Source organism: Dendrobates tinctorius, unplaced genomic scaffold (genome assembly GCF_039654945.1).
Source record: "Dendrobates tinctorius isolate UK_male_01 unplaced genomic scaffold, ASM3965494v1 ptg000075l, whole genome shotgun sequence".
Taxonomy (NCBI): domain Eukaryota; kingdom Metazoa; phylum Chordata; class Amphibia; order Anura; family Dendrobatidae; genus Dendrobates; species Dendrobates tinctorius.
Genome location: NW_027361743.1, coordinates 41265960 through 41292411, shown reverse-complemented (window position 1 = coordinate 41292411; position 26452 = coordinate 41265960). Strand labels below are relative to the sequence as shown.

General features: G+C 44.1%; 1 protein-coding gene across 2 annotated transcripts in view; it reads right to left on the bottom strand.

The window, feature by feature from the left end:
- RFC3 (replication factor C subunit 3) overlaps nucleotides 1-24721 on the bottom strand; it is a 61343-nt gene extending 36622 nt beyond the window's left edge. The window contains exons 1-7 of one of the 2 annotated variants that reach the window (XM_073583201.1): nucleotides 23797-24721; nucleotides 21838-21975; nucleotides 11980-12047; nucleotides 9763-9860; nucleotides 7083-7264; nucleotides 3335-3471; nucleotides 3099-3197 (exon numbers count right to left, since the gene is read on the bottom strand). In XM_073583201.1, coding sequence (XP_073439302.1) covers nucleotides 3099-3197; nucleotides 3335-3471; nucleotides 7083-7264; nucleotides 9763-9860; nucleotides 11980-12047; nucleotides 21838-21975; nucleotides 23797-23883 — 809 coding nt within the window. In that variant the 5' untranslated portion in view covers nucleotides 23884-24721. Of the gene's footprint in view, nucleotides 1-3098; nucleotides 3198-3334; nucleotides 3472-7082; nucleotides 7265-9762; nucleotides 9861-11979; nucleotides 12048-21837; nucleotides 21976-23189; nucleotides 23333-23796 lie in introns of those variants that run through there. The other variant, XM_073583202.1, reaches the window with a different exon arrangement.
- Between the last annotated feature and the right edge of the window lie 1731 nt (nucleotides 24722-26452).

Here is a 26452-nt window from a genome sequence, read left to right as displayed (position 1 = left end):
AGACCTGTATACTGCTGCGTCTATTTTTGGGACCTTGTCCCATATTTCCGCATCCTTGTGCTCAAAAGGGTATCGCCTTTTAGAGGTGGAGGGAAAAGCCCCTGACTTTTCGGGTTTCCTCCACTCTCTTTCAATAAGCACCTGGATTTTTTCTTTCACCGGAAAGGTACGCTTTATTCTCTCCTGGAGTCCCCCAAACATAACGTCTTCTAGGGTTTTTGTCGTCTTCTCTTCCTGTAGGCCCATTGTTGTTCTAATGGCCTTTAGGAGAGCATCTGTGTCTTCCACCGGAAAACATTGCCTACCCCCTGTGTCACTGTCTGAGGAGTCTGATGAGGACGCCTGTTCCGATTGAGACGAGGCCGAAGAGGAATTTGAGGGAGAACTAGGGGGATTTTTTCTACCTTTCCTCCCTTTTTTCAATAGGGTCTTAATTGAACCTTCCATCTCCGACCTAAGGGCCGATATCAGATTAGCCGCGAAACTAGGCGCTTCCTCCGCCATGGTTCGCTGTATACAACTGGCGCAGAGGTCTTTCTGCCAGTCTCTTGCTAGGGCTATTTTACATATGGCGCAGTCCCTATTATTTTTCTTGCTTCCTGCTTTTTTGGGCCTTTCCTACAGGGTAAAGCATACAACAGAGAATCCCTATTAACATAAATGCTAGCATTCACGAAGATCACTCACCACCCGTAATCAAGGGTACCGGACTAGGATGCTGCGGAGCACGTGACCTGTGCTCTCTGGATCTCGAGGTTTCTCCCGATCTGCGGCTGGGGCGGCTGCTGCTTGACCGGCTTCCATGTTTGCGGCCGGAGGGCTGTGAGGGCGGCAGAGACAAGGACCTCTCCTGCTCTGACTCCATAGCTGCACCGTCTGCCCCTGCCGCAGCGTTTAAATACGCCTCTGTCCTGTGAGTGGCCTCCGTTCAGCTGCCTCCCCTTCCTCCTGCGACCACCGGCCGACCGCCTTCAGAAAAGCCGGCCGGCATCGCACCGGGCGCCATGACACAATCCTTTGCGCTGCTGACGTCAGTGGCCGGAAGACGACCGCGTCTCTCCCCTGTCAGATGCCTCGGGGATCGAGATGCGGGTGCGCGCGAGGGGAGGGCGGCGCGTTGGGGGCTTCCCGGAGCCACCGGGATCCCACACGAACCCGAACCCCAGAGGGCCCGGGGGACTCTGCCTCCAGCACCCGACGGCCGGCGCTACAGGTAAGATACCTGTTCTTCCCGCGCCGGGACGGGGCTGGGTCCCTTTTTTTTTCCCCTTTCTTTTTCTTCGCCCATGACAGGCACTGCCGACAGTGAGGAACCCAACTGAAGCGGGGGAGAGGTGGCGCCCCTTATATCTCAGTAGGTTCCTGTCCTGGCGGATCCCTCTCTCAGGTGTGCTGTCATGGGTGAAGGGAAAATTATTATTTTTGCATCGCTTTATTCTGTGAGCTATAACTTTTTTATTTTTTTGCTGATGATGCTGCGTGGCGGCTCGTTTTTTGCGGGACAAGATGACGTTTTTAGCATGGATATTTATATGCGTCTTTTTGATCGCGCGTTATTGCACTTTTTGTTCGGCGGTATGATAAAAACATTTTTTGCTTCGTTTTTTATTTTTTAAGGGGTTCGCTAAAGGGGTTAACTAATGGGACAGTTTTATAGGGCAGGTCGTTACGGACGCGGCGATATCAATTGTGTACTTTTATTTTTTTTTATTTCCAAAAAATGAATTAGGGATTTTTTTTTTTTTAAATTTATTTAGTGATTTTTTAAAAAATTTTTACACTTTTTTTTTTTAATTTTATTAGGTTGTCCCAGGGGGGACATCACTGTCCTGTGACAGATCGCTGATCTGTCACATCACAGATCACTGTGACAGATCAGCGATCTGTCACAGGCATTGAAGAAGACTTCCTCTTGCCTGCGCTTTGCAGGCACTGAGGAAGCCAGCTCCCTGCAGGCCCCCGTCGCCATCTTGGATCCGGGGACCAGCAGGGAAGGAGACCCCCACAGCAGCGCTGCACATTGCGCTGCTGTGGGGGGCTCAGGGAAGCACGGAGGGAGCCCCCTCCCTGCTGATGCTTCCCTTTAACCCGCGGTACACCGCGATCGTGACCGCCCCTGACACATTGTGCCGGGTGTTAGCTGTGATAATCAGCTGACACCCGGCCGCGATCAGCGGCGCTCACCACGTGGGCGCCGCTGATCGCTGTGACATACTATCCCGTCCCTGGGAATTAAGTCCCAGGGCACATGGACGGGATAGTACGTCACATGGCAGTAAGGTGTTAAAGTAGGCCATGGTGAAAGGAACTCAATGTTCCTGCTATTGCCCTCACCCAGCCAACCAGTACCCTACTATATGCAAACGAGGGGGTAAGAAGTCCAAAAACCCTGTCTACAGATGAGCGTCATTTCACATGGCAAGGCTCTTAGGGGTCAGACATTGACTTTTAGGGTAGGTACCTGCAATAAGAGTGAGATTCATAATTTGCATTTTTCCAAGTCATTTTTCTCTCGTTTTGTCGAATTTGTTGCAGATTTTAGCACCAAATTCCCCAAAATGGTTCATGTTTTCTTACAATTCTTTTTCGTCTTCTCTTTGAGCTTTTTCAGAGCAAAAAGTTGTATGATGCGTTAAAATGTCGCGCACAACAATAGCATTGCACAAAAATTTCCTGGCACATAAAATAAAAATAATCCAAAATGGACATTTTCACAAAAAAAAAACAAAAAAAAAAACAAAACACAGGAATCTAGAAACTGGACTGGACTACAAAACCCATAAAATAAGACTTTAAAATAAGCAAGATTTAGGAAAAACAGCTTGAAAAGAAGGAAAAACAAGAAAAAGGCGTAAAAGGAATGAATGAAGTCCTTGAAGAACCAATTTGCACTACTGTTACCCTGGCGGGAGTTAGAAACCACAAAATTGGGCTGAAGTATCTGCAGCTGTTGACAGTAAAGACCCCTCATCTCTGCTCTGATCATTTATAAACATATCACGTGGAGTAAGTACATATAAGGTTTGGTCTCATTTGACACAATTTCCAATTAATTCTGCAGCTTACTTTAATAAAGCGTAAAAGAAAAATTGCCGAACCTTTGTGGAGATTGTTGGCTGACTATAGCATTGGCAGTCTCCTTCACATAAACCTCCCAATCTGTCTCTGGCAAGTCTTGATCTGAGCTGAAGGGATATCTGTAGTATTTAAGTAAAAAAAAAAAAAAATCAGTATGAACTAAATAAAAGCATTTATTTATTTTTACCAGTTTTGTGCTTATTCTATTTGGTAAATATTGATTATAGCATGCAAATATATACATCCCCATACGTACTGTTGGACGCGGCAAGCCTCACACATGAGAAGCGCTTTACGCAGGTTTCTGCCAGACTTCTCGGCAATCTTACGAGCAAGCTCTTGTGGTAGAGAAAGTCCTTCTTTTTTGCACACATTAAATAGAACGGTGCAGATCTGCAAGTAAAAGTATTCTTTAATACTAAAAAAAAAATAAATAAAAGGAGTATTCCTAACGTATACATTTATGACAGTCACAGGATGCAGTAATGTCTGAGTGGGACCCAGATCTACATCCAGGAGGTTGGGGCTGTTTAGTTCCCACAGGAATGAACAGCCACCTCCCTTTTCAGTCTCTGCCTGGGTGTGGCAGATGTCACCTATTCTGGAGAAAGGTGCAGACCCCATAGCAAACTGAGGAAATGGCAGAAATATCTATTGTGGGAATGTCTTATTTGTCAAACCTAAATTTTCATAAAACATTTTTCACAGTAACAGAATACATGAATAAAAGAAAAGATTGATACAAAATCAGTAAGTTGATTGGAATAAATTATCTAACCAGCAATCTCTAGATTAATTTCTTATACGGAATTCCATTTTAACCTTTACCCTCAAGGGTGGTTTGAATGTTAATGACCAGGCCAATTTTTGCAATTCTAACCCTCAGCAAGGCTGGTTATCAAGAATAGAGGGGTCCCCACACTTTTTTTTTTTAAATAATTGAAAAAAAATAATTAAAAAAACGGCATGGGGGTCCCCCCCATTTCTGACAACCAGCCTTGCTAAAGCTCAAAACTGGGGGCTAGTACTCATAGGCTGGTAAGGGGCCATGGATATTGGCCTCCCCCTAGCCTAAAAATAGCAGCTCGCAGATGCCCAGAAAAGGCACACCTATTAGATGCGCCAATTTTGGCACTTTGCCCGGCTCTTCCCACTTGCCCTGTAGCGGTGGCAAGTGGGGTTCATATTTGTGGGGTTGATGTCACCTTTGTATTGTCAGGTAACATCAAGCCCACGGCTTAGTAATGGAGAAGCATCTATAAAGACACCTATCCATTACTAATCCTCTTGTTATATGGTAAACAAAGACACAGCCAGAATAAAGTATTTTATTAGAAATAAAACAAAATACAGTTTTACTTTTTTATTTAAAAATAACAAACAGTTATACTCAAACGCCTATTCCACCGAAGCCCTCGTTCTCCTGTAATAAAAAAAAAAATAAAAAAAAATAATATACCATACCTGTGTCGTTCTATCCCACGCCGTACTCCATGTCTGGGGAATAAACGGTTTTCAACCAGGACGGTGCCAAGATGCGACCATCCAGGCTGAGATCCACTGGTGAATGACCTGCTGGGAACACAGCGTCAGTGACCGGGGGTGATGTCAGAGGTTACTGCCGGTCATTGGGCTCCGCTCCCAGCCGGGCTGAGCTGTGGCAAGATCCCGCTAGCATCGTGAGCGCTCAGTGACCCGGGGTGAAGTCATAAAGGTTGCCTCCGGTCACTGTGCTCCACTCCCAGCAGGGCTGAGCTTCAGTAAGATCTCCGCTAGCACCGTGAGCATTATTTAAAATTTATTTATTTATTTATTTTTTAAAAAGCGTAGAGACCCCTCTATTCTCGATAACCAGCCTTGCTGAAGCCGACAGCTGAGGGTTTAAGTGTCTCTTATCACTTAACTGTAACTCACCATTCTACCCTGGTCGCGCCGCCTGCCGGCAGAGCAGGGGAGAATGATAAGAGCAGTGAACAGCACCCGGCACCAGTTCTTACTGTAACGCTTCTTCCCTTGCGCCGGTCCGTGTGGTACTGATGCGACACACGCCACACGTGTGCCACAAGTATTTCACAGACACGGACATCTTCGGTACCGGAAATATCCTGACGTGTGAAAGAGCCCTTTATAGCGGATTTTTATGTTTGGCAGCTGTTACACACTAAGTTTTTGCTTCCCATTTTGAGACCTATAATTTTTGCATATTTTGACCCAAAGAGTCATGTGAGGTCTGTTTTTTTGTGGGACGAGTTGATTTTATTGGTACCATTTTGGGCACATGACTTTTTTTTTTTTTTAAATCGCTTTCTATTCCGATTTTTGGGAAGCAGAATGAACAAAAACCAGTAACTCATGAATTTCTTGGGTGGGGGGGGGCACGTTTCTACTGTTCCGTGTGTGGTAAAATTGGTAAAGCATTCTTCGAGTCGGTACGATTATAGTGCTACCTCATTTGTATGTTTTTATGTTTTGGCGCTTTTATATAATAAAAACTATTTTGTATAAAACTATTTTATAAAACAAAATAATTACTTTTGCATTTCTTTATTCTGAGAGCTATAACTTTATTTTTCCAGTGATGGAGCTGTATGGCGGCTTGTTTTTCGAGGGACAAAATGACATTTTCAGCGGTACCATGTTTATTTATATCCGCCTTTTTGATCGCTTGTTATTCCACTTTTTGTTTGGCGGTATGATGATAAAGCATTGTTTTTTGCTTTTTTTATGGTGTTCATTAAAGGGGTTAACTAGTGGGACAGTTATATAGGTTAGGTCGCTCCGGACGCGACAATACTAAATATGCGCACATATTGTTTCAAATTTTTTTTCATTCAAATATTTATTTAGTGATAGAATATATTTTTTATATTTTTTTTTTTTTTATAAATATTTTTACAATTTTAAATTTTTTTTTTTATTGCTTTTTTCTAACTTTTTTACTTAGTCCCACTATGGGACAATCATTTTTTTGCAAGCTGATCGCTTCTATAGCATGCAGATTAAGCATCTGCATGCCATAGAAGCTGTCAGCGCTGCACTGACAGACTTGCTGATCATGAACTGCGCATGATCAGCAAGTTTCCTCGCTCTGGTGAACAGGATGTTATCATGACGACATTGGGTCACCATGACAACGATCGGGACCCCGCGTCATGTCACGGGGTCTTCGATCCAAAGGCAGAGGGGCTGTCAGCCCTCTGCAGGCTTCCGGAATGATGAGATCGTGTTCGATCGCAGTACTTCAAGGGTTAAAGTGCCGGGAGCGGTCTGTGACTGCTCCTGGCACCTAGTGCAGGGTGTCAGCTGTTAGAATCAGCTGACACTTGGCGGCGATCGCCCGCGCACCCCCCGTCCCCTGTGCACAGAAGATCGCTATGATGTAATATTCTGTACCTGGTGAGATAGACAGAATATTACGTCTGATGTAAGAAAGGGGTTATTCAATAAAGCAAATATCCAGTTATGGTTTTTATAAACTGCAAGTCACAAAGAATGGGTAAAAACTTGCTGTCGTTAAACGTTTGTCTTCGTGTAATTAAAGCAACACTCCAGCAGGTTTTATTTATTTATTTTTTTAATTCTTATTGCACCGCTAAAGTGGTAATTTAAATGTAATTCCTCTGTCCCATCTCATACTCAATTGACGCGGCTTTCATCGATTTTCAGAGTCGCTCTCGTCCAGTGTTTGCTGGAGCGCGGACGCAAGTCAATTTTCAATACAAATGTATGATAACCTCGTTCTCATAAACTTGCATTGAGCAAGCAAAAAAACAAAAAAAAGAAACATACCAATTCTGTTAGTCATGGATTGGTAGAAAGATAACATGTTTCCAATTTCACCAGATGCCTATACTGGCCATGCTTCACACCGCACTTTCCTCAGATTGCTTTTGGTGTGCACTAACAAGGCCGATAGAAGTAACAGACTATATGGGTACTAGGTGTAAAGTGGTCACAGTTTTCTAAAGACTAAAAACAATATAACTTCTTAGAACCAATCATACCTCTTCAATGCTCGGAGCGGGAATGCGAACTGCCAGACATCTGCTTCTTATTGGAGCAATGACTTTTGATGTAGAATTACAGCATAAAATGAGCCTACAAGTAGACATGTACTTCTCCATAGTTCTCCTCAATGCGTGCTGAGCGTCCTTAGTAAGTTTATCCACCTCTGTTAGCAGCACAACTGCAGAGAAAAAAAAATTGCTTAAGTGATAACACCATTCCAGCAACTTGTGCAATGTAAAAAAAAAGTAAGCCAAAAAAAAGGTATATTGTGTATGATGAAGATGCAATGGAGAAGCATGGATACTATGATCCTGGACACAGTATTACCAAATATTTTACTAAGCAACTGGACAAACATAGTAAATGCTCACATGTATGAAATTAATGTGATTTTCAATGACAATCAGATATGAGACACTGTTCAAACAAATTGCCCAACCACAGATACAATAATAGAGCTACCCAGGTCTAGATAAGTTTGTAAAATGTACCCTGGTAACACAAACTTAGGCAGGGGGTCACGTCACATTAACCACTTCACAAACTTGAGATTTTCCGCTTTTTTTCTCCCCTTCGTCAAAGAGTCATAACTTATTTTTCAGCCAATATGAGCCTTATGAGGGCTTGTTTAATGTGGGACGAGTTGTACTTTTGAATGACACTATGGATTTTAACATTTAATGCACTGGAAGGCAGGAAAATAATTTCAAGTGCAATTTCACAATTGTTTTTTTGGTTTTTCATTTACCATGTTCACTATATGGTAAAACTAACCTGGCTTAACTGTATAACTCTTGAAATATGTAATGCATGAAAACTCATTTATCTTCAACATGTTTTTCTTATATGTTGGAATATCCAGAATTGATCGCTATGCTTTAAATGCCATTATGTTGTGTATCAGTGTGGCATTACCTCGTCACTAACATGAGTTTAAAAAAAATGATCTGGCAATATGATTCCCCAGGTCAGTATGAGTATGGAGATACCAAACATATAGGTTTGTTTTTTTTTTTTAAATTCGCAAATTTTTTTGTGGGGAAATTTGAAACAAACAAAAAAAAAATACTTGTGTCACTATTTTCTGAGACCTTTCGGGATATGGGGCAAATTCTTGTGCCCTTGGCTGACATTTTTAATGATACTATATTTTGATGCCTCTTATTGCCTCCAGTATTTTCTGATAACGTGCTGCATTCATCTTTCCTTCATCTTTGACCAAGTTTCCTGTGCCTTTGTAGCTCACACATCACCAAAACATCAGCAATCCACCTCCGTGCTTTACAGTAGGAATGGTGTTCCTTTCATCATAGACCTTGTTGACCTCTCTCCAAATGTAACGCTTATGGTTGTAGCCAAAAAGTTCAACTTTGGTCTCATCACTCCAAATTACCTTGTTCCAGAAGTTTTGAGGCTTGTCTCTGTGCTGTTTTTTGTATTGTAGGCGAGACACTTTGTGGCATTTGCGCAGCAATGGCTTTCTTCTGGCAACTCAACCATGCAGCCCATTTTACTTCAAGTGCCTCCTTATTGTGCATCGTGAAACAGCCACACCGCTAGTTTTCAGAGAGTCCAGTATTTCAGCTGTTATTTGTGGGTTTTTTCTTTGCATCCCGAACAATTTTCCTGGCAGTTGTGGATGAAATTATTGTTGGTCTACCTGACTTTTTTTTTTTTTTTTTACAGAGACCCTGATTTTCTATTTGTTAAATCACAGTTTGAACGCTGCTGACTGGCATTATCAATTCCTTGAATATCTTTTTGTATCCTTTTCCTGTCTTATACAATTCAACTATCTTTTCCAGTAGATTCGTTGACAATTCTTTTGCTTTCCCCATGACTCACAATCTAGAAATGTCAGTGGCTGAATGAAACATGCAAGAGTCAGTCTGGATCCCAGAAACTAACTCAGCTTTTATGCACACAGACTGATTACAAGCAAACAGGTCACAGGTGAGGATGTTACCTTTAGTAGCCATTCAAAGCCATTTGTGTCAACTTCTGCGCATGTTATCAGACCTAAATCACCAGGGTATGTAAACTTTTGATCAGGGTCATTTGGATGTTTTGGGTTGTCATTATGATTTAAAAAGAGAAAACACAGTAGTTTGACAATAAATGGCTTCACCCAACCACTAACCATGAGTGGAGAAAAAGTTTTCTTTTTATCATTCATATTCTCTGAAAAAAGGCCAAGAAAGCAAACTCTGCAGGAGTATGTACATTTTTGAGCAAAACTGTATTTATAAAAAAAGGAATAGTAAACTCAGATTTAATTGACCTGAATATTTGAGTCCTATCTGCTTCATATAACAGGAGCTTCAGTATAAGACAACATTACCATGATGAGCTTTTGATCTTGCAGAATTTTGGCACCTATTATTTAAATTAGATTACTTTCTTACCATGCATTTTTTTTTCTTTGACAAAATGTTATTGACATACTTAGGTGCAGATTATATGCATTTCCGCTGCAGAAATGCACTATAAGACGACGCACAGCGGGCAGACGAGTTCTATAAATCCCATCCACTTTGCGAGAACAGTAAGATAGCAGCAAAAAAAACGCAGCGTCAAAAATACACCAAAAGCTTATAGCAGGAATGTAGTCTCCAAGTGAGCTATGACCATGCACAGGAACATTATACACTTTTGGAAATGGATAACGATACAGACCTTTGAAATCCCTCTGAGTACTTGTCTCAAGTTGTTGTGATTGGGCCACAGTTTTCAATAATTCTTGGATAACAACACGATCGCTATTGCCGGCATCACTGGAAAATATACAATAACATCAGAGCAAACTAACATGTAGGTGTTGCTGGTTAGGGTGGGACTAACTAAAATACTATTGTCTTTTGCATATAATTATATCAATATATAATATTACAGGTATACAATTTACCAACATGGAGAACTCCATGTTGGCAGTGAATGAAAAAAAAAAGGTTAAGTTCATACAAGGTTAAAGGGTTTTGTCACTTTCATTCCAAAGGGTAAAAATCTAACAAAAATCTGCTGCAACGTCACAAACACACAGATTAGGATTTTCTGCAGATATTCCAATCACATGGATTATACTGTGCTTTGTTATACTTCGGTGTTTTGTACAGACCAGACTCAAAGTTGTATAAATTACAGAAATATTTAGATGCACATTTCCTTCCACTTCTATTAGCAGATCTGCATATGTATCAACCCAAATCAAAGAAACTATTGTAAAAGCTTTCCACAAGTTTTTCTTTTATACGATTTCTTTCATAATTTTAATATAACCAGAACATTTGTGTTCCTCAAGGCTCTGTCCTAGGACCCATACTCTTCTCCATTTACACCTTTGGCTTGGGACCAGCTCATAGAATCCCACGGTTTGCAGTATCACCTCTACGCCGATGACACGCAGATCTACCTATCTGGACCCAACATAGTCTCCTTACTGACTGAAATCCCACAATGTCTGTCTGCTATCTCACCCTTCTTCTCTGCTCGCTTTCTCAAACTGAACATGGACAAAACAGAATTCATCATCTTTCCCCCATCTCACTCTACCCCTCCACCAGACCTATCCATCAATGTCAATGGCTTCTCTCTTTACCCAGTCCCGCAAGCTCGGTGCCTTGGGGTGATCCTCGACTCTGCGCTCTCTTTCAAACCACATATCCAAGCCCTCACCTCCTCCTGCCGCCTCAAACTCAAAAATATTTCCCGGATACACTCATTCCTCAACCACGAAAACACTAGTGCATGCACTTACCTCCCGCCTTGACTACTGCAACCTCCTACTCTCTGGCCTCTCCTCTAGCACTCTGGCACCACTCCAGTCCATCCTACACTCAGCTGCCTGACTAATCCACCTGTCTCCCCGCTATTCCCCAGCCTCCCCCCTATGCCAGGCCCTTCACTGGCTTCCTATTGCCCAGAGGCTCCAATTCAAAACCCTAACCATGACATACAAAGCCATCCACAACCTGTCTCCTCCATAAATCTGTGACATGGTCTCTAGGTACCTACCCGCACGCAACCTTCGATCATCTCAAGATCTCCTTCTCTACTCTCCCCTTATCTCTTCTTCCTACAACCGCATACAAGACTTCTCCCGTGCTTCCCCCATACTCTGGAACTCTCTGCCGCAACACATCAGACCCTCACCATCAACGGAAACCTTCAAGAAGAACCAGAAGACCCACCTGTTCCGACAAGCCTACAGCCTGCAATGATCCTCGGTCTACTGAACCACCGCACGACCTGCTCTACCCTCTCCTACTGTATCCTCACCCATCCCTGTAGACTGTGAGCCCTCGCGGGCAGGGTCCCCTCTCCTTATGTACTTGTGTGTCCCTTGTCTTACACATGTTTATTGTACTTGTCTATATTTCCCTTTTCACATGTAAAGCGCCATGGAATAAATGGCGCTATATAAATGCATAATAATCTAAAATCAAAATCCCATCTCTGAATGAATATCTTCACTCCTAAAAACAATAATTTAATAAAACCTCATGTATAACAGAACCTCTTAGTGCGATAATGTTGGTCACATTCACGTCACATTTTATCAACTAGAAATGACTGTTGGATATAGGACGTTTGGAAATTACGAGTTCTTATTTTTTCTACTGAACATGAAGAGACATGTGATCGCAGCTATAGAGTTGCTCCTTTTTGCCGCTGTAATACAAGAAATCATTAAAATTATATATTCTTTTAAATCTATGAAATATCCTGGACTCTGGGCTGATGGCGATTAACTACACTGCTACAATACAGGAAACTGCAGCTGTGCGACTGCAGGACAGTTTGTATTCTCTGTCACAAAGCAGAAATATGGAAATCCACTTTAAAGAGATAATAAAACAGAATACAGTGTCCTGCTAATAAATGCCCACATCATACCTTGGATTGACCTCCAGATGATAGTTGCTTGCAATTGTGCTGATCTCAATTTTCTTTTTAGATGGAGTCTGAAGAATAATATAAAATATATAAAGTTCTATTTTCAAGATTTTCTTTTTCCACTGCAATTACTAGAAGATTGAATAAGCCTTAACTGTTGTGAACAGCATTTTTTTGTTTTTTTTCATTAAATACAGTTAGGTCCATATATATTTGGACAGAGACAACATTTTTCTCATTTTGGTTCTAGACATTACCACAATGCCAGGCCTTCACTGCGGTGGTTTTCAGTTGCTGTTTGTTTGTGGGCCTGTCTGTCTGAAGTTTAGTCTTTAACAAGTGAAATGCAAGCTCAATTGGGTTGAGATCAGGTGACTTACTTGGCTATTCAAGAATATTCCACTTCTTTGCTTTAATAAACTCCTTGGTTGCTTTGGCTTTATGTTTTGGGTCATTGTCCATCTGTAGTATGAAACGACGACCAATCAGTTTGGCTGCATTGGGCTGGATCTGAGCACACAGTATGGCTCTGAATACCTCAGAATTCATTCGGCTGCTTCTGTCCTGTGTCACATCATCAATAAACACTAGTGACCCAGTGCCACTGGCAGCCATGCATGCCCAAGCCATCACACTGCCTCTGCCGTGTTTTACAGATGATGTGGTGGTATGCTTTGGATCATGAGCTGTACCACGCCTTCGCCATACTTTTCTCTTTCCATCATTCTGGTAGAGGTTGATCTTGGTTTCATCTGTCCAAAGAATATTCTTCCAGAACTGTGCTGGTTTTTTAGATGTTTTTTAGCAAAGTCCAGTCTAGCCTTTTATTCTTGATGCTTTGAGTGGCTTGCACCGTGCAGTAAACCCTCTGTATTTACTTTCATGCAGTCTTCTCTTTATGGTAGATTTGGATATTGATACGCCTACCTCCTGGAGAGTGTTGTTCACTTGGTTGGCTGTTGTGAAGGGGTTTCTCTTCACCATGGAGATTATTCTGCAATCATCCACCACTGTTGTCTTCCGTGGGCTTCCAGGTCTTTTTGCATTGATGAGTTCACCAGTGCTTTCTTTCATTCTCAGGATGTACCAAACTGTAGATTTTGCCACTCCTAATGTTGTAGCAATTTCTCAGATGGGTTTTTTCTGTTTTTGCAGCTTAAGGATGGCTTGTTTCACCTACATGGAGAGCTCCTTTGACCACATGTTTCCTTCACAGCAAAACCTTCCAAATGCAAGCACCAGACCTCAAATCAACTCCAGGCCTTTTATCTGCTTAATTGAGAATGACATAACGAAGGGATTGCCCACACCTGTCCATGAAATAGCCTTGGAGTCAATTGTCCAATTACTTATGGTCCCTTTAAAAACAGGGTGGCACATGTTAAGGAGCTGAAACTCCTAAACCCTTCATCCAATTTTAATGTGGATACCCTCAAATGAAAGCTGAAAGTCTGAACTTCAACTGCATCTGAATTGTTTTGTTTAAAATGCATTGTGGTAATGTCTAGAACCAACATTAGAAAAATGTCTGTCCAAATATATATGGACGTAACTGTATGTTAGTGGTTACCTTTTAGCTAGTAAAATTGCACTAAGTTTTAATTTACAACACCCTTCTTTTTTTTCAGACCCCCTGATATGCAGTTTGCAGCCTAATCCCAACTTCAGATTTTACTCTTGTAGGAGAGTTGTTTGACGACTTGACTACTTTGGACACATCATACGAAGAGATCAATCACTGGAGGACATCCTGGTCAGAAGAAGAGAAGGAACAAGGCAAGCGAAAGATAAGCAACACAATGGCTTGATACCATCACAATAAAAGGTAGAGAAGACCCTGGTGGACCAATCCAGGCTAGCACAAAATCGATCTTCCTAAAAATGTTCATCCACCAAGTTGCCATAGATCGAAATCAAGCTGACGACAGCTAAAAAAAAAAAACGAGTGTCTCTCCCTGCAATATAAGCTGGATGTTGGGTCAGTGTGTATCCAGAGTACTGCCACCTCTACTTCTCACATCTTCTTCAAGTACGTTCCTCCTTATCTGCAGCCTGTCATCTAGGTCTTCCTCCCCCGACACTGTAGAGGGTTTCCTCTCTCGTGCTACACTGTGCAGATCTGTATACATTCCCCTCTTCTTCTGGTGTGCCATTTTCTCTATGAGTATGTTGACACATGAAGTTGATTTTATCACAGATATGACTGGCAGCTGTGTGCGGCTCCATGAGCTAGTAAGCATACGGATCAGAATAAGGACTCACTCAGACGTCCGTTTTACTCGTGTACGAGAAAAAAAGACCGACTGCTTTTATCAGTTTTTCTTGTACGTGGAGGAAAAAAAAAAAAAATTTAAAAATTCTCCATCTTCTATATGACAGTGTGAAAACTGAACAGCACTTGAGTGACATCTAAGTGCAAGATGACTTTCAAAGACCCAGAGACACTGCAGATTTGGACCAGACACTCAAAAAAAAATAAAATTTGGACGTCACCGCAATTTTCCACAGGTTGCTCAGTCCATGAAAAAGCAGACGTGTGAACGGCCCCAGAGCCTATCAAAAGTACGAGTGTTATGCGTGAAAAACAGGGATAGCACTAGGACACAAAAATTGGACATGTGAATGATCCCTAATGTTCGTGCAGATCTCTATACTGCAATGGCATTTAAAAGTATGCAAGTCCCTACCAATTTCAAAACTTCAGACATTGATAAAATTACCTCCCCCCCTCACGTTTCACCAACAGATCAGCATCATCAGGGGCAATACAGGGCAATGGCCATTCTTTTCCATACAATAAAATCACAGTACGGCGATAGGCACAAACATTAGACTGCCCACACTTTCATTCTATAAGTTAGGTGGACAACTTTAATAATTTGCTCTTTTCTAGGCTTTTATATTTGAATATATTTAATATACCAAGCCATATATTATGATTTGTGGTCTTGAGTTATCAGCTGTGTATAGAGATGTCACCTGTCATTGTAATTCGGCTTCTGATGTCTCTGAGGAGCCTACGGAAGAGTCTTACGAGTCTAAAATTGCCCCAGTGACTACTGTAAAATTGCAACATTACTAATTTAGTATACATAAATTTAAAAAAACATTTAATACAAACGCCTGATTTAAACAATAGAGGGATTTTTGGTACTAATCATAAAATATCTTTCTTGGAGCTTTCATCGGGGGACACAGGGTGTATGCTGCTGTCGCTAGGAGGCTGAGACTAGGCAAAAACTGCAATTAGACCTATCGGTAACTGTATTTTCAGGAACCCATCCTGACAGCACCATGGAGGACGTCCTTCTTATCCTCACTGGGACAGGAAACAATGAGAGGTTACAGGACACTCCCATCTCCACCCCTCATTGTTTTTCCTTTCCCAGTGAGGATAGGAATGACAGAGGAAGCTCCTATCCCTGGCTGTACCGGGCAGAGCAGCGTGGATCGGGGGCCCAGCCTCTCCCTTCCCGCTGTTAAGTAGTCTGCCACCGACACCCTCCGATGGGGGGACCCTCAGCTGACCTCGATGAGCACTGCTCCTGAGTTGTGAGCCGCTTCCTCCTGCCTGGAGGCTCTCAGCTCCAGCGTCTGCCTCCGTCGCACTGAAACCCTGCAGGTGCGCTTCCGGTGACTTCATCTATGGCAGATAGACTTAATCCGGGCAGAGCACTCCCGGTCACAGTCAGCGTGCGTTCCAAGGTGGAACGCAGGAAGGAGGTTCCGGCGAAGACATCGGGCATGCAGAATCCGCATGGTATCATATATAGGGTCCTAAAACGTATGTAGGCTGCCCTACTGTAAGCTTAGGACATGGAGGATTCTGCAAAAACAGATTGGCTGGGAACTGAACCAGGAACACACAAGGGATATAGATGTGTCTTCTGAAGAAGATATAATGTCGGATGAATCCGATCAGGAAGAAGGGGAGGTATTCACTGACCCACCAGAGGGAGGGAAAAAAAGATATGCTTTTTACTCCGAGGACAGAGATTAACTCCTCCGTGCAGCAAGGAATACCATGCAGGTTGAGGAAACCTCTCTTTGTACAGGACGAGATGTTTGGAAGGTTAGGATCCCAGAGAAATAGCCTTCCCGGTCAACAGCCACATTGCTCAATGATCATGGAGGAATGGGAGGATGCGGAGAAAAGACTGGTTATTCCTAGAGACTTTAAACTTCGCCTATCTTTTGAGCCGGAAGACAACAAAGCCTGAGAAGATATCCCCAAGATCGACGTTCCAGTAGCCAAGGTGGCGAACAGAACCAACACCATTCAAGGACTCCTCCAGCCTAAAAGAACCCATGGACAGGAAGGCGGACAACCTCCTAAAGATAACCTGGGAAACCTCGGCAGCGATAATTCAGGCTAACATCGCGGCAACCTCGGTGGCTTGGTCTATGCATTTATGGGTTGACGACTTAGGCTGGTTTCACATTAGCGTTGAAACAACGCTGCGCACTGCGTCGGTAAGCCCCGCCCGGCTCCCTGCCCGCCCCATCCGGGATCACCGCCTACTATCGCATTTGCACGCATGCGATCGGCGCACCCTATCTTTAGCATAGGGTGCGCAGATCATGCGCTGCCAGTGTGAAAGTAGCGTGCTGCGCACCTTTGACGGTGCGCCATGCGCGCCGAAATGCAACATGTTGCATTTCGGCACACCGTCAAAAGTGAGCAGCACGCTACTTTCACACTAGCAGCGCATGATCTGCGCACCCTATGCTAAAGATAGGGTGCGCCGATCGCATGCGTGCAAATGCGATAGTAGGCGGTGATCCCGGATGGGGCGGGCAGGGAGCCGGATCGGGGCTTACCGACGCAGTGCGCAGCGTTGTTTCAACGCTAATGTGAAACCAGCCTTAGAGGAACACTTGAGGTCTAAGACCCCCAGGAACACGATCCTGAAATCCCTTCTCCTTCTGAAGCTGCCGACCGGATTCATGGCTGAAGCATCATCAGAATCTGTACGATTCGCAGCCAGGAATGGGTCTTTATCCAATGCCGCCCGGAGAGCTATCTGGCTAAAGACATGGTCAGGGGACAAACAGTCCAAAAACAAAACTGTTCCATTCCCTTCTCATGCAATTAAGTGTTTGGGCCCATTCTAGGCGATATTCTGGAAAAGGCATTAGACAAAAAGAAAAAGGTTCCCCAAGGAGAAACAAAAAAAAAAAAAAAAAAAAAATCAGCCCTTTTGTAGGCCCCAACCTAGCCAGAGGTCAGGCTATAAAGGGAAAGGGAAATCGCGCAGATGGAGCAAGCCAAGGGAGATAGGGGTAAGGACTGTTCAATGGTAGAAAATAACGAAAAAAGCCAGCTCACCAGTAAGCAGAAGCAGTATCACGGAGCTCCGTACAGAACAACGTCAGGAAATCAGAAAAAGGAAGTGTGGCTCCAGCTGCATGAAATTCTTCTTTATTAAATGAAGTAATATTGACACATCATAAGATTCTCCATATAACTACACCAGAACAGGACAAGAGGCTACGCGTTTCGACCTACATGGTCTTTATCAATGTCATGTGATTTATACAAGAAATTTCATTGGTTGATCGCATATATATATCCGATTTGTGATGTTTGTTGAGTATGGCTTTGATAAAGACCATGTAGGTCGAAAAGCGTAGCCTCTTGTTCTGTTCTGGAGTGGTTATATGGAGAGTCTTATGATGTGTCAATTTTACTTCATTTAATAAAGAAGAATTTCATGCAGCTGGAGCCACATTTCCTTTTTCTGATTTCCTGACAGGGGTAAGGACTCCATTTTTGGTTCAGGCTCAGGTAGAAAGTAATGCTGTGAGAGTGGGGGGGCGGCTAGGGCCTTTCCTGAGGGGCTGGCAGGAGATCTCAGGAAATCAGTGGATTTTTGGGATAGTCACCTGCGGTTACAAAATAGAGTTTACCCAACTCCCCCCAGTGTGGTTCATCATAAACTCCCGACTTCAGTCAGCCATTTCGCCCATGTGGTCAGATGTCCAGGATCTCCTAAAGATCAGAGTGGTAGTCCCAGTGCCAACAATGGAAGGGCCATTACTCCAGTCTCTTCTCGGTTAACAAAAAACAAAAAAAAAAACCTCATGAGAGCAGGACAATAATAAATTTAAAGCCCCAGAACCGTTGGATAAAAATACAAGAAATTCAAGATGGAATCCATTACATCTACAATTCCCCTTAGAGACAGGAATGCGGTGATATGTACCATAGACTTAAAAAAATGTGTACTATCACATTCCCATCCATGCTTCTTTTCAGAGATACCTAAGGTTTGCTCTGAGAGTCCAGGGGAGAGTCCGTTGCTACCTGTTCTGTTGTCTTCCCTTTGGCCTAGCTTCAACATCCAGGGTGTTCACCAAGCTTGTGGGGGAGTTAGTCGCTTATCTAAGGAAACAGGATATCATCATAGTCCCTTACCTAAATGACTTCCTGATCATAGCCAGCTCCAAGGAACAACTAAGGGAGCACTGCCAGACCTCAATTTCCACACTTCAGAGGCTGGGTTGGGTCATAAATTGGGAAAAGTCGGATCTCGTTACAAAATCCAGAAAGATTCCCAGGGGTTCTTCTAGACTCCCAACTAAGAACCTTTTTTTGCCAGTAAAGCAGATCGTTATCATGGAAAGAATCCACCATTTTATAGGAAGACCCTGCTCCATCAGAAAAGCGATGAGAATCCTGGGACTGATTATCTCTTTTATCCCGTGTGCGGTGGAGTCAGTTCCACTCACGAGAACTCCAGGGCGCGATTCTATCTGCCTGGGACAAACCAACTGTCGCTGGACACTGTGATGCCCCCTCTCTCTCTCGGTGAAGGAATCTCTGCGATGGTGGACACTGCCGAAAACATCCAGGTGGGAGGTTCCCTGGATTCTCTCCCCTTGCACTGTGATCACCACCAGGCTGGGACGGCCATTCAGAAAGAAGATACTTCCAGGGAGAGTGGAGTCCAGAGATAGGATCCAGATCCTTGAACTTCAGGGAACTGTATGCAGTATGGAAGGTACTACTCCAAGTACAGTCAACGGTAAAGGGAAGACTTATAAAAATTCTGTCTGACAACATGACGACGGTGGTGTATTTACACAATCAAGGGGGACCAAAACATCCTGCCCTGCAGCACCTAACAAGGAAGATCTTCAATTCGGCAGAAAGGACGGTGCTATCCATCTCTGCAGTACAACTGGAAGGATCCAAGAACCGCGTGACAGACTTCCTGAGCAGGCAGAAAATATCCCTGATGGAGTGGGAACTGAACGAGTGAGGGTGTGTGCACACGTTGCGGATTCTGCTGCGGAATTTTCCACGCGGATTTGTCTAAGTCCGCAGGTCAAAAGACCTGTGGTTTATCTGCGGATTAGCCTGCGGTTTGCCCCAGTCATGTAGCAGGTGCCAAACCGCTGCGGAATCCGCACAAAGAAGTAACATGTTGCGGATTTAAAACCGCAGCAAATACGCGCAGGAAATTCCGCACCGCGGGCACTGCGTTTTAAATTTTGCATTGCTTTAAATGGTACTGTACACCGCAGCAGAAACTGCTGCAGATCCGCAGGGCCAATTCCGCTGCGGATCCGCAGCAGAATCCACGTGTGCACACCCCCTAAGTGTTCGGCATGCTATCAACGCTGAGGGGGTTCCATGGATGGATCTGTTCGCATCAAGAGAAAACGCAAAAGGTCAGAATTTTTTTCCCTAAACCCTATAGACGGTTCAGTGGGAGTCTATGCATTCTCCCAACCATGAGGAGAGAAGCTGTCCTATGCGTTTCAACCTCTTCCTCTGGTTCCAGAGTTCTGAAAAAAGTACAGGAAGAAAGGGAGAAGATCATCTTGGTGGTGCTCTGCTGGCTGAAGAGGAGTTGGTTCCTTCTGCTGAGAAAGATGGCAGTAGAAGACCCCATCATCCTTCCAAGGAGAAAAGACCTCCTCGATCAGGTTCTCCACCACAAGCCGCACAGTCTTCAGCTTCAGATTGTCAGACAAAGTGATATCTACCCTTCAAGCAAGCAGGAAACCTGTGACCTCTGCTATTTATAAGATTTGGAAGTGCTTCTGCATTTACTGCGAGTCGTTGTCGATATATACATCTCACCCGGACATTCCCAAGATTCTTAATTTCCTGCAGGCAGGTTTCAACACGGGTCTTAGATCAAGTACTCCAAGGGTACAGCTTTCAGCCCTTAGTGTATTTTTTGACTCTCCCCCATCTTCCCATCCCTGGATAGCTAGGTTCTCTAGAGCTGAGGTCTTCTGTAAGGAAATCTGTGCCACCTTGGAGTCTAAACCTGATGCTAAATGCACTTTGTAAACATCCATATGAATCAGCAAATGATATGGATATTAGCAGGCTCTCCTTTAAAACGGTTTTCCTGGTAGCGATTACATCGGCCAAAAGAATAGGGCAATTGCAGGCCCTATCATTGACCCATATTTACAGGTATTTGAGGACCGACTTGGTCTTGAGACTCGACCCAGTGTTCCTTCCTAAACTAGTGTCAACCCCGAACATGAACCAGGAACTCGTTCTTCCCTCCTTTCTGCCAGCACCCTAGAAACCCGAAGGAACAATCCTTTCATTGCTTAGATGTTAGGGAGATGGTTCTCCAATACCTAAAGGCAACTAAGGACTGCAATAAGGGGGATCAAAAGGGTAAAAAAGTGACAAAATCCACACTAGCTAGGTGGATCAGATCCACGATTGGTCTGGCCTACGAGGCTGAGGGAAGATCTCCCCTGGAAATTCTTAGGGTCCATTCAACTAAACCCCAAGCTACCTCATAAGAGAAAGGGGGGCATCAGTGGATCAGATATGTAGGGCTGAAACATGGGTCGAGTCTGAATACTTTCTCGAGACTTTACAAGCTATACGTAGTCTAAGGACAAGTGGCCTTCGGTAGGAAGGTTCTTCATGCTGTGGTCCTACCCTAGACCATCATACTTTGGTATTTTTCATGATGCTGTCAAGATTGATGACCTGGAAAACGGTAATTAGACCTACCAGTAATTGTATTTCCAGGAATCCATCCTGACAGCATGGCTAGTTCCCCCCCCTTCTGAGATAATCTGTAGTAATGTGATGTAACACTAGCATACACCCATGGTTACCTGTGTCTCCCAATGAAGCGATAAAGAAAGGTAATTTTCTGATTATTGCTTAATTAATTCAGTGTTCAAAGAAAACTAAGCATAAAAAAGATCTGTGTGAGGGTGTACACAGCCTTTAAGACATTGTTTTCAGTAAATTACAATAAGGATTTACTGCCTTGTTCGTATGGGAGAAAGTATTAAAAGCCAATTCTGTGCTGGAGGTGAGTGGTGCTGATGAAGTTACAACTCCATATATCTACAGAGATGGGTGCATGTGTCCTGTTCATTAGGCTACAGAACGTGCATGATACCCGCTGACTGCGTGCGCTTATCAGCAGTATTGTGAGGTCTTAACGTCATCAGGACCACTCACCTTCAATACCAAAGAGAGCAGCATTACACAAACTTTTTTTTTTTTTTTTTTTTTAAGCAAAGTATAGGATGACCCCATATTTCAGCTCATAGCAAGGATGGCGTGCCTACTAATGACACCCTAGATGAATGGTAATGAGACACATGGGGGGCTCATCTACCCTATTTATATATATTAAAGGCATTATAAAACATAATGGGGGAGATATCTAGGTATGTGTCCAGTTTTCTGGAATAACAGCATAGCAATAAATAGCAGTGCTCATAAGTGCCATCATGAAGCCTGAAGGCAATTAATTACATACAAATAAAAGAGCCCCTGAAAAAGCCTTATAGATGATAAAATGAGGACGTAAATGTGTAAACCCTCAAGAACAAGACATCTGGAAGAGGCCGTACCGTTATTGACTGATGCTCAATCCGCAGCTTTTCTACGCCAGCACCATACAGTTCTCTCAGCAGACACATTATTCTGGTCTTCTTGCCTGCTCCGGAGGGGCCAAACACCAGAAGATGAGGAAAGTCTCCACATTGCACCTAGAAAACCAAATGTCATCTGCATCAACAAGGTGGTAACAAGAGCTGGCAGTCATTCCCTCTGTTCAATTTCCAAATCACAAGAGTACGTTCTGATATATGGGGTAAAACATAGCACAGAATTTGCTGCAGCTCTTAGGGCTAGAAATCCCACAAGTATGCAGTATATCGGGCATGCTGTGGATAAGAAAATCTGCAACCACTGGTTTTGTAAGACCCCACTGACTAGCTTGATGATGATTTTCAATAATTGTGCTGTAAAGTGACTGGCCGTGGGTATTAAACGTTCCATGATGTTCACAAAAAACAACTACTGCCAACACGGGGGGGGGGGGGGGGGGCAATTTATCAGTCTTTTAAGCGTTTTTAGGCCGACTCCACAGCATTTTTAGAGAGTGGATGGAGGATATTAAGAAGGGACGTGGACGAGTGCAGCAAAGTGACAGTAACGTACTTGAGCCCCTAACGGCTGCACATTTCTTGTGGCAGTGGACAGCAGCCTAAACATGTGCCAAACCCATTAGGAGGAGCAGGCCTGTTAAGGAATGTGGTGCATATTACTCCAGCGCTCCCGTAATATTAATGAATCAACCTCAAAATCTCACTTCTTTAAATGAGCAAAATTGCAAAGTTCAGTCAACTTTCCAATTTACCTCTTATTAAAATCCTTTCCGTTCTCAAAAACCGCTACAGTATACCAGAAGTGACCAGTTTCCTGGGTAGAGAGCACAGAGATTGCGAGTGTTGCTCTGAAGCTCGCTGGATTCAGTCATTGTGCTCCACCCATGTTACATAGGCAAAGCTACCTCTGCTTGAGGCGGGGAGAGCACAGTCTGGGCTAGCGGAGGGACCATCAGGAGCGCACTAACCCCCAAAAGGCAATTAAAGGGGTTGTCCACTACTCTGACAACCCCTTCTGAATCCCTGTTTACCCCAATAAAATAACATTTATACTCATCTCTGGTGCTGTCAACACTGTCTCTCCTGGGGATTGCCTAACATTGTAATTTCTTGCGATCCCTGCAGCGGATCAGTACCGGCTTCGCACTCCTGTCCTACAGATGCAATGACATTTGGAGGAAGTGAGAGCTGCGGCTACTCTCTCACTTCTTCCGGATGTATTGATTTATCTGAAAGGAAGGAAAAGTGAAGCCAACACAGACTGGCCACAGGGATTGCGTGACTGGTGCCAAGTATATTGTGCCCACACTTACCTGCTGGGACTTGTACATAACACCTGGAGATCGTGCCCATACGGATGTGTCCTGGCAGGTATGTGCACATGCAGCCAGATAGGAGTTGAGTGGTGCCAGATGCTGAAGTGACTTCTGGTTATGGTAAAATCATGGAGATCACCAGATCGCCGGATGCCACCAGCCCAGTAGGTGAGCTCCGGGGCTCCTCATATGCACAGGCGCCGGAGTTCTCCGTATTTATGAGTGGTGGATCCCCCACCTTTGATCCACAGCACACAGCCATAGGGGGACAGCTGTCAATCACTAGAAGGGGTGAGACGATAGGACCCCCGAGGCTGCGGCTAGAGGCTCTGTAGTTGATATGGTGTCATAAAACCCAAGCGTAAGCCTGGGGACAGTGTCCTTTTAAATGTGTTATTTTGGACACGTTCCCTTTAAATACTGTAATTCAGAGAACTTTCAACAAACTTTATTTATAAAAGAAAGGTACGTACAGACATAGCCTCTGCCAGGGGACGTGTGGACTGACTGCCCCCTCAAAATGCGCAGCAGACAACACTTTTTGGCAAAGGCTCATGTCCGGGCCACAGAGGTCACAATTCACACGAGCCTGCCGCTACCTTACCAGATTCCGCAGCTGAGCCGCCTGCGCCTTATGATAGTCCAGCTTGGCCAGGGAGGTAGGCCGGTACTTGTCCACCCACAGACTCATCCCTGCAGCGCTCACAGCCCCAGCAGGAGGTCACGCAAAAGCCGCGGCTCAAACCGGACCGAGAGCGCGCGAAAACTGAAGCTGTACACTGCGCATGCGTATTGGTCATCACGCGGGGAGCCCGGCGCTGTCTTCTGACGCCGAGGAGCCATTTTCATGGCGACTGATGGTCTTCAAGAACATGGCGGCTAAACCTCTGCGCAGTAAGGTGTGAGCGGAAAATGCGCCCAGTGATAAATGCGTTTCCTCAGAATTATTTCTAGTTGACTTTTTGTAGCCGAACCAAACATTTTTAATTTGAATCGACCTAAAAAAAAATATCCTGACGGGACTGGTTACTATAACAACAGCTCTCTTTTTTTAAAAATAATGTTATGAATTTGTTCAACTGCTGGGCGTCCTCACAAGGGTCAGAGTCTTCCTGGGGGGGGATTGACACATTTCCTAAAATTGCAGCTGTCCATAGAATAACGACCAACCGTTTACAATGCAAAATGCTGGCAATTTAAAGGGTTAATCCGCAGGTGAATGGCGTCACCCCGCTGCCCGGCCGCCGTCCTGGAAGAGCCGTGCTCCCGAAGAAATCAACTTATTTTGCAAAGTAAAGGTTTGCCCCCCCCCCCCCCAAAAAAAAAAATTCTCCCGAATGTGAAATCGCTGCGGGGGAGGGGCGTGGAGCGCTCGTGCACACGACAATGGTACTTCATGAAAAACTGCAAGCGATGACTCAGGCGAAAACTTCTGCAAAACCCGAACCGCGGCCACAGTGTCGAACGCAAGAAACAGCGACTTTGAAAAAGAAGCATGAGAAGATGTATATGGCGCAGACAACAGCAGGTGCAAAAGCTACAGAACGACACAACACGTCACAAAATCATTGAAACGTCAGATTTTCTGCATAGTCTAAGTGGGTGGAACTTATTGGAGGGGGGGGGGGCATAGCTCTATATAGGTACTCTGATTTACACCAGAAAGTGGAGTGAATTATTGCAGAACTCTCCTATCCTTTCTGGCACTGTTTGTCTGATTAACCTGGCAAAATAATGTAGTTTCCTAATTCCTAAAAGAAGGAATATCATAGGGAAGCCCCAACGGAGTCATGACCCAGGACACAAACGTCATATGTACCCGGCCTGATTGTTCCAAATCTTTTGGTTTTTTTTCTTTTTACAAGGTCAATTTTTTTTTTTGCTGCAGTAGTAAATTTCAGTGTTGCCACTAGATGTCACTGTTACACCTGATCACCACCTACAAATCGCCAGAAGCCACTGGAATATTTAGGCTGTGTGCACACGCTGCGGATTAGGTGCGGATTCATCCGCGCGGATTTTGTAAAATCCGCAGGTGAAACCGCAGGTCAAAATACCTGCGGTTTTACCTGCGGATTGCTCTGCGGTTTTGCCCTGCGGTTTTTCATCTCCTCAATGGAGGAGATGGCAAACCGCAGGGGAATCCGCAGAAAGAATTGACATGTCAATTCTTTCTGCGGATTGAAAACCGCAGATAATCCGCGCGGAAAATTCCGCACCGTCTGCACTGCGGTTTTTGATTCCCATAGGGAATCATGGTACTGTACACCGCAGCAAAAACTGCTGCGGGTCCGCAGCGGCCAAAACCGCTGCGGAACCGCAGCAAAATCCGCAGCGTGTGCACACAGCCTTAGGCTATGTGCACAGGTAGATTTTGGTCCTGCGGATTTGGAAAAATCTGCAGGTAAATTCTCAGGTCAAAAGACCTGCGGTTTAGCCCTGCGGTTTCACACCTCTACAATGGAGAAGGTGTGAAACCGCAGTGGAATCCACACAGAATTGACATGCTGCGGATCTGAACCCGCAGCAAATCCGCGCGGAAAAATCCGCAGCATGTGCACAGCGTTTTTCAGTTTACCATTGAAAATAAAGATACTGTACAACTCACCTAAATCTGCTGCAGACCCTCAGAGCCTGAAATGCTGCGGATCCGCAGCAGAATCCGCACCGTGTGCACATAGCCTTAGAATTGAGAGTCCTCAGTGGTTGACACCTTTTAATGTTAGCCATTAAAAGGTATCAACCACTGAGGACTCTCAATTTTAAATATTCTTCTATCTACTGGCTAACACGGTACAAAGATATATATATATACAATATCTTTCCTGTATCAGAAGCCACTATTAGGCTTGGTTCACACGTAGCGGAACTCCCGCGGAGGTTACAGCAAGAATTCCGGAATTCAATTCAGCGGGAAAATCGCATTTTAAATTCCCACGGAAAAACTAGCAATTTGCAAGCGTAATTAGCTTGCAGAATGCTAGAGTTTTCCAAGTGATCCATAGCATCGCTTGAAAAACTGATTGACAGGTTGGTCACACTCCTCAAACATAGTGTTTGAGGAGTGTGACCAACGTTTTACTATTGAGGCTGCCTATGCAGCATCAGTAGTAAAAAGATCTAATGTTAAAAATAATTAAAAAAATTAAAAATCGTGTTTTTCTTACCTTCCAATGTCCCGAGCAGCCTTCCCGATCATCACGATGCTGCCGGCAGGTCCCGTTCCCAGTGATGCATTGCGATTACCTTTGATGACGTCG